The sequence below is a fragment of the Pleurodeles waltl genome, chromosome 7, assembly GCF_031143425.1.
Source record: "Pleurodeles waltl isolate 20211129_DDA chromosome 7, aPleWal1.hap1.20221129, whole genome shotgun sequence".
NCBI lineage: Eukaryota > Metazoa > Chordata > Amphibia > Caudata > Salamandridae > Pleurodeles > Pleurodeles waltl.
Genome location: NC_090446.1, coordinates 1439152121 through 1439168193, shown reverse-complemented (window position 1 = coordinate 1439168193; position 16073 = coordinate 1439152121). Strand labels below are relative to the sequence as shown.

At 48.0% G+C, this 16073-nt stretch overlaps 1 protein-coding gene across 1 annotated transcript in view; it reads right to left on the bottom strand.

Moving 5' to 3' along the window:
- The window catches only part of LOC138247431 (putative methyltransferase DDB_G0268948), a 153183-nt gene that overhangs the window by 39682 nt on the left and 97428 nt on the right, over positions 1 to 16073 (bottom strand). Inside the window, exon 5 of the mRNA XM_069202062.1 lies at positions 95 to 195. Coding sequence (XP_069058163.1) covers positions 95 to 195 — 101 coding nt within the window. The remainder of the gene's footprint in view (positions 1 to 94; positions 196 to 16073) is intronic.

Genomic DNA, 16073 nt, shown 5'->3' with positions numbered 1-16073 from the left:
AGCAGAAGCAGTAATTTACCATTAAGCACCTACCTACCAAACTAACAATGAAGACAGTTTCAATGCAAAACATTACAGAAAAATATTTCCTCACCTCTTTTTATCTGGAAATGGAATAGCATCAAATATCTCTTTGTAGCCAGAAATCACATGTCTCATTTTGATGCTGTGAAATGGTACAAGAGATTTTTCGACCTGCAATGTGAACCAGAGCAAAATATCTTTCGGGAGTCATGTAGAACATATTGGTGCTTCTCTCAACAAAGTTTTAATGTGTGTTCTTATTTTTATTATCAATGTCCAGTATTTAAAATCTACAAAATGAGTGCTTTCAGTTTTCAGATAAGGCACATCTTTTTTTTAATAGATGAGGAACAACAGGTAATTTTAGACAGGGAAGAAAGATGTGATCTACTTTTTGTGACGTCAGAAATGACATTTCGAATACACTACATCTATGGATGTAATTTTAATTTTAATTGAGTGTCTCTATCTACATAAAGAACACATAGGTTCTGATTCACAGTAGTAAACCATGTATGCAAAAAAAACATAAACCAAGCAGCATTCATGTTCCCATCTCATAAGATAAAATGGATGTCCATTGGCTATAGCAAACCGAACTGTCACAATCTGTACACATTTCCACTGATTGCAAACAACAGGTACACAACTTTATTTTCAATATGAAACGAGACAGTGTCAACCCTACAATATCGAAATTGCAAGGTGTGAGGGTTTCTATGGTGGCACCTACATCCACTTTATGAATTACATAACATACAAAACAAAAGGTGTGTTGCTGGTTGACACTGCTCCTCAGAAAGCCATGAGTTTCGCTTACCCACATTTTGTTTTATTCTCTCCACATCTGATGTTTGCCCTGTGGTATGGCTGGGGCTTGCTAATCAAGCCCCAGTTCCATCTGCTCTGTCTCAAAAATAAAAATGCTATTGTGTGGAATAAACCATGTTTGACATTTTTGTAAATTAGCTATAATTATGAAAAGGTATAACCTGCTCCCGACGTAAATGCTGGTGTAACAGGCTGCAGGCATGTGCTTAACATAACTGGAAACCTTCAATAAGTCAGCCAATGCTTCACACAGGTTAATAAGGTCCACATCTGGGATCTAGACATAAAGAGGATGGTTCCTTCACTTACACCTGGAAAATGTAACAGTGCTAAAGTGTAAATGTTCCCTGTATAAGTTCGATGTGTAAACTGGCTTCTCCCTGATTAGCATATTTGATTTACTAGTAAGTCTCTAGTAAAATGCACTAGAGGTGCCCAGGGCCTTCTAAGTCAAATGCTACTATTGGGCCTGCAGCACTGGTAGTGCCACCCACACTAGTAGCCCTGCAAACATGGCTCAGACCAGCCACTGCAGTGTCTGTGTGTGCAGTTGTAAACTGCCTATTCGACCTGGCAAATTTACCCACTTGCCAGGCCTAAACCTTCTCATTTATACATGGAAGGCATCCCTAAGTTAGACACCCTAGGTATCCCCATGGGCAGGGTGTAGTGTATGTTAAAGGAGTGACATGTACTGATGTGTTTTACCTGTCCTAGCAGTGAAATACTGTCAAATTCGATTTTCACTGTTGCAAGGCCTATCTCTCTCATAGGTTAAAATGAAGCTGCCTTTAAATATTATTAAAGCGCGGATTCCCTTTGGGAGCAGATTGAAATGTGAAGTTTGGGGTCTCTGGACTCACAATTTAAAAATACGTATTTTGGTAAAGATGGTTTTTAGATTGTGTGATTGAAAATGCCACTTTTAGAAAGTAGGAATTTTCTTGCTTAAACCATTCTGTGACTCTGCCTGTTTGTGGATTCCCTGTCTGGGTCAGTTTGACAGTTGGACTCTCCTCTAGACAGTGACACACAGGGAGCTGGAGTGTAGCCTGTATATCTTGATGGGCCAACTGGGCTGGCGGGGATGGGAGGAGTGGTGACTTACACCTGAAAGGGCTGCTTTTGCCCTCAAATAATGCAGTCTCCAACTCCCTGGTGTGTCTGGGCCTGGCCTGGGCAAGGCAGGATCTTGTGAGCAACAGAGACTTCTCTTTGAAGTAGGCCTACTCAAAAGGCAGAAAGGGGTATAAAAAGAGGGCCCAAAAGCCCGAAAAATCAGATTACTTATGGAACCAAGAGGAACCTCTGCCCGGGAGAAGAGCTAGAGAAGGTGCCTGTGACCGTGCTTTACTGGGTTGGCCTGCAGTAGCTGCTTGTCCCTGAGAGGACAAAGACTGACTTTTGTGTGACTTTCCACTGGTGAAGAATCTCCAAGGGCTTGAACTGAGTTTGCCTCCTGTTGTTGAAGTCTCATGGACATCAAAGACTTTTCTCTGACAGCACCCGGGCTTTCTGCTGAGAGTCCTGCCCAAGTGGTGTCTTAACAAGTCTCTGGGCCCTTGAAAGGTGAAGCTGGTGTAAAAGGACAAAAATCCATGCAAAGACTGCTGCACGGGGATGCTTTGGACACACCACGACACACCACCGGCCTCGCTGCTAAAATCAATGCTCCACCTGCATCACGGCTGGGAGATTGACACAACGCAGCTGGAGAAATGACGTGCAACCCCTGCAATGGCTGCTGTTAACGACGCAAGTCCCCACACAGCACGGTTTCTTGACACCGTGCTACCGGATTTCAACACAACATTCCTGGGCATGGAAAACTAACGCAAAGCCTGCCCGGACTCCAAGTGCCCATCTGGGATCGACGCATCACTTTCTTGCGGGAGAGGAGAAACGATGCACGCCGACCTGACCTGAGAAGGAATGACACACAGTCTCGCTTGCGAGTGAGAAATCGACGCATCACTGGCCTTTTTCAATGCACTCTCACCCGTGCAGCTTTATTTTGACTCTATCCAGGTACTTTTGTGCAATAACCACATTCTCACTGTTTTTTAAGGATTAAGACTATCATTCTTTTTAAAATTCATATCTTGACTTGTGTATGTTGCATTTTTGTCATTTTGGTCTTGTTTTGTTTAGGTAAATATTACCTATTATTTTAAACCTGTGTTGTGTCATGTTGTAGTGTTTTCACTGTATTACTGTGGGTGTGGTGGTACAAATACTTTACACATTGTTTCTGAAGTTAAGCATGCTTGCTCGTGCCAAGCTACCAAGTGGGTGAGCGGGGTGGTTAACTGAGGCTGTTTCTCTTTTAGCCTGACTAGAGTGAGGGTCCTTGCTTGGACAGGAGGTAAACTGACTGCCAACCAAAGACCCCATTTCTAACAAGCAGAAAGGCACAGGCAGAGGTCAAGAAATTAGCAGAAAGGCAGAAACAGAGGTCAAGAAACAAGCAGAAGGACAGAAACAGAGGGCAAGAAACAAGCATAAAACAAGCAGAAAGGCACAAACAGATTGCAAGAAACAAGCAGAAGGCAGAAACAGAGGTCAAGAAATGAGCAGAAAACAAGCAGACAGGCATAAACAGGGGTTAAGAAACTCACTAACCCCAGGTCCTGCTCCAAAGATCCGCCTCCTTCACAAGACCTCTGCGACTCCCTCGCCACCTTTTTCCACTGCAATATCACAGACATCCACGACAGCTTCAACTCTTCGACCCCCACAACCTCCACGGCCACCACCAACTCCAACGCACCCAACCACACCAACCTCCTGCTCCCCTGGACCCACATCAACGACGTGGAAACCATCATAACCATGAGCACTATTCACTCCGGATCACCGTTCGACCCCTGCCCCCACCATGTCTTCAACAAAGCAAGCCCCCCAACTCTGTATGACCATCAACAGTTCCTTCGAGACCACCACCTTCCCGGCGAGTTGGAAGCACGCCGAAGTCAACGCCCTGCTAAAGAAACCCAAAGCAGAACCCGGAGATCTCAAGAACTACCGGCCCATCTCCCTCCTTCCCTTCCTGAAGGTCATCGAGAAGATCATCAACGGCCAACTGACCCGCTTCCTGGAGGATAACAACAGGCTGGACATCTCCAAATCTGGATTCCGTAGGAACCACAGCACTGAGACCGCCCTCATTGTCGCAACCGACGACATCAGGACCATGCTCGACAAAGGCGAAACCGTTGCCCTCATCCTCCTGGACCTCTGGGCTGCCTTCGACACCGTCTGTCACCACATCCTCCGCACTCACCTCTATGATGCAGGGATCCAACACAAGGCCCTGGACTGGATCACATCCTTCCTCTCCGGCAGAACCCAGAGAGTCCGCCTCCCTCCCTTCCTTTCTGAAGCCACCAAGACCATCTGCGGCGTTCCCCAAGGATCCTCTCTCAGCCCAACCCTTTTTAACATCTACATGGCACCGCTCACCAACATCGCCCGATACCACAACTGCAACATCGTCTCCTACGCCGACAACAACCAGCTGATCATCTCACTCACCAAGGACCCCGCCACCGCCAAAACCAACCTCCACGACAGACTACATGCCATCGCCAACTGGATGGAGAAGAGCCGCCTTAAACTGAACTCAGACAAGACAGAAATCCTCATCCTCGGGTCCAACCGCTCCGCATGGGACAAATCCTGGTGGCCACCTACCCTAGGTACCGCACCAATGCCCACCAACCACGCGCGCAATCTAGGTTTCATCCTAGACTCATTCCTCACCATGGCCCAGCAAGTCAACGCCGTCTCATCTTCCTGCTTCAACACTGCATGCTCCGCAAGATCTTCAGATGGATCCCCACCGAAACAAGAAACTAGCAGAATTGCACAAATAGAGAGGCACAAACAAAGGAATAAACAAGAATAAAGTCAGAATCAGAGATCAATAATCGATCACAAACTAACCAAAGACGGGCAGGGAGACACAAATAAGAAAGCAGGCATACAAAAAAATGAGCAACAGGAACTATAGTGCTCCTAATGTGCGGCCGACATTGAAAACAAGACGAACGAGAGTTAGAGCAATTGGCGTTGTAAATGCATAACTGGACGTTTCTTGCCACATAAATTGATCAACCCTGCCACATCATTTGGTCCTCCCTGCCATATAATTCCAGTGGCCCTGGATATAACTAAAGCACCTCCAATTACCTTCTTCCTCTATCTGTAGCAAAAAATGAAACATTTGGAAAATATGCCTTTCAATGGTGGGGGGTTGCTTCAATGGTTGTATACTAGAGCTGGCACATATTTTTTAAACTACAGGTGTGCCCCATTCAGTGGTCCGAGTGCAATAAAAACACTTGTTGTTGAAAACTCTCCATTTTGCCTTTACTGAATTACACAGACATGCATCCACTTCAAAGTCATCAGGTTTACTGAGTCCCTGCTGGAAAAATGAAGGGGGTGGTCAGAAGCTGTAGCTTTCAGCTGGTACTGGTCCTCTGGTCCTGCTCTTAGTGTCTCTGCTGGAGCAGGAAAAGGTTTAGGGGAAGGGGGAGGCCCAGCAGGGTTCATGGTGATCCGTAGCAAGTGGCATTCATATAGCCACAAAAAGGCAAAGCCAACACCCCATGCAAACTAGCAGGAATTGCCTGACCACCCTTTTTCACCAAGCCCAATCCCCTCATAAAAGTGGCCACACTGCCTTTGCACAAGGAATGAAAGTACCAGCAAGGGACAAAAATGAACATGCTGAGATACAAGTGCAACATGAGCTATGCCCCCATATTACTGGGACATGTTGCTTATGCATTGGATAGCACGGGAATCCCTAGGATATGCAGGCCAACACAGTTCATGTCTCTGGCAGCGCAGCTATTCATTTAGGATCCAGGCCTCAGGCAGCAGAGCTGTCGCCTACCCTTTTGAGTTTCATATGTCGAGGTACCAGAAAACAGACCCGTCTGCCAGATTAGACAGATTACAAATTTAGGTCTAAAACAGAAAAGCCATCCGTAAAATTACACACATGTCTCAGATTATGACTTAGTTCGCTATAGTTCACATTCAGATATAAAACAGCAAGGCTGTCACTCAAGTTCCACAGGTTTTACATTATCAGTATTATCATATCCTATGCCCTTTCTGTCAGTTAAGACATTCCTCTGGTATTCTCATTTCAGCGTAAGTGTGCAGCTTCTCTCCTCAAGAGGCTCTTTGAAAAAAATATCAAAGGGTGTAGAATTTAAAAAATTTATCGCACTGGTAACTCCAAGTGAGTCAGTCTCAAGCAACTACCTTCTCTCTCCACACACAGTGTCCGTCTCTCACCCACCTTTGCTAATGAAGCAGTGTTTGGCCTTCGAGGTCAATCTGCACAACAAGAGGGGCTGCAGAACACTTGTGATCGGAAAGGCGGAAATCCAGGGTCCGAAATGGATGGCTCAGATTTGCAGTAACCGCGGGATAAAGAACTGACACGCACATATGCCCAACCTATAACTCAAAGAGGTAACAGCTCTAATTTGTAAAAAGTAGCAGAGGGCATCAGGATGTGAGATGTCATTGCAGGGAGGCACAGAGGCGTTGAGGAGGATGGACGGGGAAGAGGGTGCAGTGTATTCTAATGCCAAGGGATGATGGGTCAATCCGAGACTGCAGAAGAAGAGGCTGAGGAGGCGAGGGGGAGTAAGGGGAAACATTGAAAGGGGGAGCAAATAGGCAGGGCTGAAAACAACCAGTAAACAAAACAAGCTATGTGTCCTGTTTAAAATGAAATGCTGGCATTCTACTCCTTGAGCCTCAACCCTGCAACCTGCTCATACTTACTGCAGCTTCTGGTCCCTCATCTCTGCCCCTGTAGCAGCTGCATCACCTGAAATAGTTCCATAGATATGCTTCCTCATCACCCCAGCCAGCGTCAGCCATGACTACCACAGCAAATGTAATCAGATAAGAACATGATTTACAGCCCTGCTTACAGAAACAGACCTCAGAGGGAATTAAAACATCTAGTGCTCTGGTCAAATGTTCTGATAGAAATGTAAAAGTAGTCCCAAACAGATGCTACAACGGAACAAGTAAATGGTACAAGTACTAGTGCACTGCTCTTTTGGAGAGAAAGGAGGGACAAAGAGGCGGTACTGACCACTAGTAATCAAGTATTTTTAAATAACATTGTAGCGCTCAAATGAAATGGCTTTAAGCCCACTTAAGTATACTAAAAGTATACAAGAGGTCGGACGCTTACGCTTGACCTTAAAAGTAGTCTAAAACAAAGGCAAAAAATAAAGCAAGCCTGCTACCACATTTATAAATAAATAGTTATATAGGACTTTATAGGAAAAATGAAAATGAAAAGACTTGCATTGTTTCTTGTGGTCTATATTTGTTGTGGGGTTTTTTAGGCCTCACTTATTGAGGCATCTTGATGAGGCTAGAATGGAACTATGGCACCTTTCCTTTCAGTTTCCAGCTGTGGACTTGATTTGCAAGGCTTTGGGAACGATTAACTCTTGTTTTAGTGACTGAGCCAATGCTGAACAGGCAGGAAGCTGTTGCCTAGATCTGTCTGTTCCTGGGTTAGTGCGATAGCTGGACTTTATGTCTGATGAAATTGAATTGCTTCTTGTCTCTCGGTTCCAGGTCTGGTTGTTTTTCAGAAAGACACAGGAGTGATGCAGCACACAATGGCTGCCACCCTCCAGGTCATTCCAGGTACAGTTTTCATTCAGACCCAAGGGCTCATGCAGAGAGACTTGAAAATGATTAGCTGTCAAACTAGGGGGCAGTGTGGAGATCTGTGATGCTACTTCCACTGCTCGTATGTCAGTCTCACTGACTTCTTTTGAATTCTCTGGCTGTCAAATCTTCTTGAATGTGTACTCTTGTGAGAACTGAGATTGGATGTTGTTGGGTGTTTGTTGGAAAATGAGTTATTGATAAGGGCAGGTAAGTACCTACACTTAGCAAAAGGCCACTAATCTCGACTTAGGTCTAGTTAGGTCCCAATAAATTCATCCCAGTTCAGCCCTTGGTAGCTTCGCAATGAGTGACAAGGCTTAACTTAGGAGACAAATGTGTAAAGCATTTACAAATCACAAAACAGTAAATAAATAAAACACAAAACACAATAAAAATCCAACACCAATTTATAAAAATTGATTATTGTTAGAAATGGGGTTTTTGGTTGGCAGTCAGGTTACCCTCTGTCCAAGCAAAAGCCCTCACTCTAGTCAGGGTAAGTCACACACTATCCAAGATTATCCTGTGCCCACCCTCTGGTAGCTTGGCACGAGCAGACAGGCTTAACTTAGAAGGCAATGTGTAAAGTATTTGTGCAATAAGTCATACAATACCACCATATAACACCACAAAAATACACCACACAGTGTTTAGAAAAATATATAATATTTATCAGGATAATTGTAGGTCAAAAAGAATAAAGATGCAATGGAAAATTGTAGAACTATCACAGGAAAGTGATATAAAGTGTCTTAAGTCTTTAGAATGCAATACAGTGTCTTTCAAGCACAAAGTACCTGGTTTCTGGTGGAAATCTCCTCAGAGGGCCACAGGAAAAGGGATGCGTGGAAAAAGGGTGTGTGCGTCGATTTCTCCTCAGCACACAAAGACTTGCGTCGTTCTTTTCCACGCGGGGAAGTCGGGCGTCGTTTTCCGGCGCGCAGACAGTCTCTTTTTTGTGGATCGCGGGGATTACCAGATGTCCCGGGTCTGTGCGTGGATTCTCCTGCTTGTTTTCCGGCTGCGCGTCGTTCTGCGGGGCTGCGCGTCGAAGTTTCGATCTCACGGTAGGCGTCGCGTCGATTTCTCCTTGGAAGTCGGGCGGCGTTGTCCTTGCGAGGCCGTGCGTCGAAAGTTTGGTCTCACGGCAGGCGTCGCGTCGATTTCTACTTGGAAGTCGGGCGGCGTTGTCCTTGCGAGGCCGTGCGTCAAAGTTTCGCACTCACGGTAGGCGTCGCGTCGATTTCTCCGGGAAAGTCGGGCGGCTTTGTCCTTGCGAGGTTGTGCGTCGAAGTCTCGATCGTCCCGAGGGCGTCGCGTCGATCAGCGTCGGTGTGCGGCGTTTTTCTAGCCGCGAAACAAGCTGTGCGTTGAAATTTTCGGCGCACGGAGCGTCCAAGTGAAAGGAAGAAGTCTTTTTGGTCCTGAGACTTCAAGGAACAGGAGGCAAGCTCTATCCAAGCCCTTGGAGAGCACTTTCACAGCCAGACAAGAGTTCAGCAAGGCAGCAGGGCAACAGCAAGACAGCAGTCCTTTGTAGAAAGCAGACAGGTGAGTCCTTTGAGCAGCCAGGCAGTTCTTCTTGGCAGGATGTAGTTTCTGGTTCCGGTTTCTTCTCCAGCAAGTGTCTGATGAGGTAGGGCAGAGGCCCTGTTTTATACCCAAATGTGCCTTTGAAGTGGGGGAGACTTCAAAGAGTGGCTAAGAAGTGCACCAGGTCCCCTTTCAGTTCAATCCTGTCTGCCAGGGTCCCAGTAGGGGGTGTGGCAGTCCTTTGTGTGAGGGTAGGCCCTCCACCCTCCCAGCCCAGGAAGACCCATTCAAAATGCAGATGTATGCAAGTGAGGCTGAGTACCCTGTGTTTGGGGTGTGTCTGAGTGAATGCACAAGGAGCTGTCAACTAAACCTAGTCAGACGTGGATTGTAAGGCACAGAAGGATTTAAGTGCAAACAAATGCTCACTTTCTAATAGTGGCATTTCTAGAATAGTAATATTAAATCCGACTTCACCAGTCAGTAGGATTTTGTATTACCATTCTGGCCATACTAAATATGACCTCCCTGCTCCTTTCAGATCAGCAGCTGCCACTTCAATAGTGTATGAGGGCAGCCCCAATGTTAGCCTATGAAGGGAGCAGGTCTCACAGCAGTGCAAAAACGAATTGAGGGTTTTTTACACTACCAGGACATATAATTACACAGGTACATGTCCTGCCTTTTACCTACACAGCACCCTGCTCTAGGGGATACCCAGGGCACACATTAAGGGTGACTTATATGTAGAAAAAGGGGAGCTCTATGCTTGGCAGGTACTTTTAAATGCCAAGTCGAGGTGGCAGTGAAACTGCCCACACAGGCCTAGCAATGGTAGGCCTGAGACAAGGAAAAGGGGCTACTTAAGTGGGTGGCACAATCCGTGCTGCAGGTCCACTAGTAGCATTTAATCTATAGGCCCTAGGCACCTGGAGTGCACATTACTGGGGACTTATAAGTAGATTAAATAGTTCAATCAGGTATGATCCAAAGTTACCATGTTTACAGAGAGAGAGCATATGCACTTTAGCACTGGTTAGCAGTGGTAAAGTGCGCAGAGTCTAAAAACCAGCAAAAACAGTATCCACAAAGTGGAGGGAGGCAGGCAAAAAGTTAGGGGTGACTACCCTAAGGCTGTCAGGTCTAACATGTGTCCCCCCCAGCTGAAAGTGGGGAGAGCTACCCGACCTCTTGGGAGCTCTCATCGCTAAGGCGGAAGTACCTGGAGAGACCATCAGCATTGGCGTGGTCAACCCCTGGGCGATGTTCCACCGTAAAGTCCATCCCCTGTAGGGAAATGGACCACCTCAAGAGTTTTGGATTCTCACCCCTCATCTGCATGAGCCATCTGAGGGGCCTGTGGTCTGTCTGAACTAGGAAGTGAGTCCCAAACAGGTAGGGTCTCAGCTTCTTCAGTGCCCAGACCACAGCAAAAGCTTCTCTTTCAATAGCACTCCACCTCTGTTCCCGTGGTAATAGTCTTCTGCTAATAAAGACTACTGGTTGATCTCTGCCCTCCTCATTTAGCTGTGCTAGAACTGCCCCTATGCCATGCTCTGAAGCGTCTGTCTGCATGATAAATTCCTGGGAGTAGTCAGGGGCCTTGAGCACGGGGGCCGTGCACATGGCTTCCTTCAGGGCGTCAAAGGCTTTCTGACAAGCCTCTGTCCAATTCACCAACCTAGGTTGCTTCTTGGAAGTGAGTTCTGTCAAGGGTGTTGCAATGGTACCATAGCCCTTGACAAATCGGCGGTAGTATCCTGTGAGGCCTAGAAAGGCTCTCACCTCCGTCTGTGTTCGGGGTGGTTGCCAGGCCTTGATAGTTTCAATCTTGGCCTGGAGTGGCTGCACCTTGCCACCACCCACTAGGTGTCCTAAGTACACCACGGAACCCTGCCCAATCTGGCACTTACTGGCCTTGATGGTCAGGCCTGCCTGTTGCAGGGCCTGAAGCACCTCCTTGAGGTGAAGCAGGTGTTCCTCCCAGCTGGAACTGTAGACAGCTATGTCATCCAGGTAGGCTGCACAGAAGGCATCCTTGCCAGCTAGGACCCCGTTAACCAACCGTTGGAAGGTAGCGGGGGCATTTTTCAACCCAAACGGCATCACCCGGAACTGGTAATGGCCATCCGGGGTTGAAAATGCGGATCTTTCCTTGGCCCCCTCAGTTAGGCCGATCTGCCAGTACCCTGAAGTAAGATCAAACGTACTCAGGAACTTGGCAGCGCCTAGCCTGTCCACGAGCTCATCAGCTCGGGGGATGGGGTGAGCATCAGTCCGTGTGACTGAGTTGAGACCCCGGTAGTCCACACAGAACCGGAGTTCTGGCTTCGCACCTGGGGTAGTAGCCTTAGGGACCAATACCACTGGGCTGGCCCAGGGACTACTGGATTTCTCAATGACCCCTAGAGTCAACATCTTGGAGACCTCCTCCTTGATGCTGGCCTTCACCTTATCCGACAACCTGTAAATTTTGTTTTTCACAGGGAGACTGTCACCGGTGTCAATATCATGAACACAGAGGTGGGTCAGCCCAGGAGTAAGGGAGAACAGGGGGGAGAACTGCTCCAACAGCTCATAACAGTCTCCTTTCTGATTTAGAGTCAGGGAGTCAGACAGAATGACCCCGCTTACTGACCCATCACCTTCTTGGGCAGAGAGGAGGTCGGGGAGAGGTTCACTCTCCTCTTCCGTTCCTTCATCTGTGACCAGAAGCATGTTGATCTCCGACCTCTCACAATGAGCTTTTAGTCGGTTCACATGGAGCACCCTTAGGGGATTCCTAGGGGTTTTGAGGTCCACTAGGTAAGTGGCCTCCCCTTTCCGCTCCTTTATTTCAAATGGGCCAGACCAGCGGTCCTGGAGAGCTCTGGGCTCTACTGGCTCCATTACCCACACTTTGTCTCCAGGTTGAAACTCTACCAGGGTGGCCTTCTGGTCATACCATTGTTTCATCACCTCTTGACTGGCCTCAAGGTTATCTTGGGCTTCTTTCCAGAAGCGGGTCATCTGGTTGCGGAGGGCCAACATATAGCTGACCACATCCTGAGGGGGTGTCTTTGGAGCTTTCTCCAATCCCTCCTGGACAATGCTTAAGGGTCCCCTGACAGGGTACCCATAGAGAAGTTCAAAGGGACTGAACCCTACCCCTCTCTGGGGGACCTCTCTGTAAGCAAAGAGAAGGCATGGTAAGAGGACGTCCCACTTACGCCTCATGGCCTCAGGAAGGCCACCAATCATGCCTTTCAGGGTCTTGTTGAATCTCTCCACAAGACCGTTCGTCTGGGGGTGATAGGGTGTGGTGAACTTGTAAGTTACCCCACACGCATCCCACAGAGACTTCATGTATGCAGACATGAAGTTAGTGCCTCTATCAGACACTATTTCCTTGGGGAATCCCACACGGGTAAATATCCCCATCAGGGTTCTGGCCACCACCGGTGCAGTTACTGTCCTTAGAGGGATTGCCTCTGGGTAACGGGTGGCATGGTCCACCAAAACCAGGATGAACCTGTTGCCTAAGGCAGTTTTGGGGTCCAAGGGACCAACAATGTCGATGCCCACCCTTTCAAAGGGGGTGCCAACGACAGGAAGTGGAATCAGGGGGGTTTTAATCCTTTTTCCTGCTTTACCACTGGCCTGGCAGGTAGGACAGGATCTGCAGAATTTGTCTGAGTGTGTCCTCATTTTGGGCCAATAAAAGTGGGTGACAAGCCTGTTAAAGGTCTTGCCCTGCCCCAAATGTCCTGCCAGGGGAATGTCGTGAGCCAGACCCAGTAGGAAGGTTCGGTAACATTGGGGGACCACCAGCATACGTGCTGCCCCAAAGCCCGGAACCTTAGGCTCACTGTAGAGGAGATCATTCTCCCAATATAGGTGGTGATCGCCAGAGGCGTCGCCGGCTGCCTGGTTTGAGGCTTGTTTCCTCAAACCTTCTAGAGTGGGACATTCTTTCTGCGCCTTGCAGAATTCCTCCCTGGTGGGTCCACCCTCAACTTGCCAGCCAGCAAGCTCAGGTAAGTCACCTAGGGCGGCGATGTCTTCCCCAGTTGGCTCGGAAGCCTCCTCCTCAGGAGCCCCGTCAGCCACTGTGGGAACAGCGGGGGCCGGTTTCCCGCACCCCTGGTCCCTCCTCCTGGCAGCTCTCTGGGCCATCGTTCCAGGCTCCAGATGCCCTTGACTGCCCTCTCGGTCAGCCATGGACCGTGTGGTCATGCAGACCCACTCAGGTAATCCTAACATCTCCAGGTGAGACCTGAGCTCTACTTCTTTCCAGGCAGTGTGCTCAAGGTCATTGCCTAACAGACAATCTACAGGCATGGCAGGACTCACAGCTACTTTCAGAGTACCAGAGACCCCCCCCCACTCAAAGGGAACCAGAGCCACCGGTAGGTGACTCTCGCGATTGTCAGCGACTCTGACCTGGTGGAATGCATTAGGTACTATCTGCTCTGCTGACACCAGCTGACTCTTGATAGTAGTCATACTGGCTCCTGTGTCACGCAGAGCCTCCACCCTCTGCCCATCAATGGTGACCCACTGCCGGTACTTGGAAGTATTTCTGGGCATGTGGGCCTTGGGCACCATCTCTCCTTCTCCCAGGGACACTAGGGAAATCTCTACCTGCTCCCCAAAGCTAGTTGGGTCCATCTCCCCCCCGAGTGCTACACTAGTCAACCCAGGTGCCTGTCCGGTAGTGGACGGTGCCCTCTTGGGGCACTGTGGATCGCCTTTGTAGTGACCATATTGGTAACACTCCATGCATTTGGGGCTAGATTTTCCTGACCTGTCAAATGTCCCTGGCTTTTTCCCAAATTTGGAAAAGGAAGGGTTGCCACCCCCTCCCTGGGAATTCTTTTGGGGGCCTTTAGAGAGTTCCTTATCTGTAAGTTTATCTCCCCCCTCTTTCTTCTGTTGGGAACCCTGACCACCCTTGTGGGAGTCCCCCCCAGGTACCTTTTTAGACACTCTGGTGCTAACCCAGAGGTCCGCCTCCTCAGCAAGCTTCCTGGGATCAGTCAGCTTACTATCCACTAGGTGCTGGCGCAAATCTGTATAAGTAACATTAAGCATATGCTCTCTCAGGATCAAGTCATATAAACCTTTATAATCTGCTACTTTGTTGCCCCGCACCCATCCATTCAGTGCCTTACTAGAGAAATCAAAGAAATCTACCCATGTTTGTGTGGTTTGTTTGGTGCTGTCCCTGAACCTCTGACGGTATCCCTCAGGGGTCAGCCCAAACTTGGCAAGTAAAGTGGCTTTCTGGAGTGGGTATGTGTTTTGATCCGGTGGATCCAATGTGAGAAGTGTGTCCCTCCCCAATGGCGGCACATAACCCCACATAGCTACCCCCCATTGCCCTTCAGGAACCTCATGAGCCCTTAGTGCAACTTCATAAGCAGCTAACCATTTATCTATGTCATCTCCCACCACAAAACTGGGCACCACATTTTTGGGTATACGAACCTTCTTTTCTCCAGCAGGTCCTGTCTGTATGCTGCCACCATTATTGCTGGATTCAGACTGTCTTGCCTTGATCTCCAGCTCCTTGAGACTCAGTTCATGAGCTAACAATAGTTTCTTTTCAGCCAAAGCTCTTTCAGCTTCCACTTGTTTGGCTGCTCTTTCAGCTTCTGCTTGTTTGGCTGCCCTTTCAGCTTCTGCTTGAATCTGTTTGGCTGTCCTTTCAGCTTCAATCTGTTTGGCTGCTCTTTCAGCCTCAGCTTGGTTGGCTTCTCTTTCTGCCCTCCTCTCCTCCTGTTGTGCCTCAATTTTCAGTTTTGCCATTTGCAATTGGAACTCCCTTTCCTCTCTCCTTTCCTCTGCGGTCAGGCTTTGCATGGAGACACTGCTCCCTGGTCTGGAAGGGTGCACAATTGCAGTGGTAACACCATCCATAGATAGTGAAAATCCTTCTGAGGGGCCATTTTCTGGCTCCTCTTCCTCATCATCCTCTAAATGGGCTTCTGCCCAGGCCCTCAGCGCCACTTGAAAGTCCTCCTTTCTGGAGGCCCCTTGGGTGGGTACCCTTAATGCCCTGCAGAATCCTCTTAGTTGTTTGACCGTGTATGTATCCAACTGGACTAGGTCAAAGTCCCCTGTCTGAGACCCAGTCAGAGACATGTTGAGTGAGGATTTAGTTTTTGAAAATTGTCAGGAAAAAACGGATTTTCAAAAAGAGATAAAAACCAAGTTGACCTTCAACTGTGGGTAGGTAGTGAAATACTTAGCTACTGTATGTCACTGCACAAATACAAGTCCTATCCTCACCGCTGATCACCAATGTTAGAAATGGGGTTTTTGGTTGGCAGTCAGGTTACCCTCTGTCCAAGCAAAAGCCCTCACTCTAGTCAGGGTAAGTCACACACTATCCAAGATTATCCTGTGCCCACCCTCTGGTAGCTTGGCACGAGCAGTCAGGCTTAACTTAGAAGGCAATGTGTAAAGTATTTGTGCAATAAGTCATACAATACCACCATATAACACCACAAAAATACACCACACAGTGTTTAGAAAAATATATAATATTTATCAGGATAATTGTAGGTCAAAAAGAATAAAGATGCAATGGAAAATTGTAGAACTATCACAGGAAAGTGATATAAAGTGTCTTAAGTCTTTAGAATGCAATACAGTGTCTTTCAAGCACAAAGTACCTGGTTTCTGGTGGAAATCTCCTCAGAGGGCCACAGGAAAAGGGATGCGTGGAAAAAGGGTGTGTGCGTCGATTTCTCCTCAGCACACAAAGACTTGCGTCGTTCTTTTCCACGCGGGGAAGTCGGGCGTCGTTTTCCGGCGCGCAGACAGTCTCTTTTTTGTGGATCGCGGGGATTACCAGATGTCCCGGGTCTGTGCGTGGATTCTCCTGCTTGTTTTCCGGCTGCGCGTCGTTCTGCGGGGCTGCGCGTCGAAGTTTCGATCTCACGGTAGTCGTCGCGTCGATTTCTCCTTGGAAG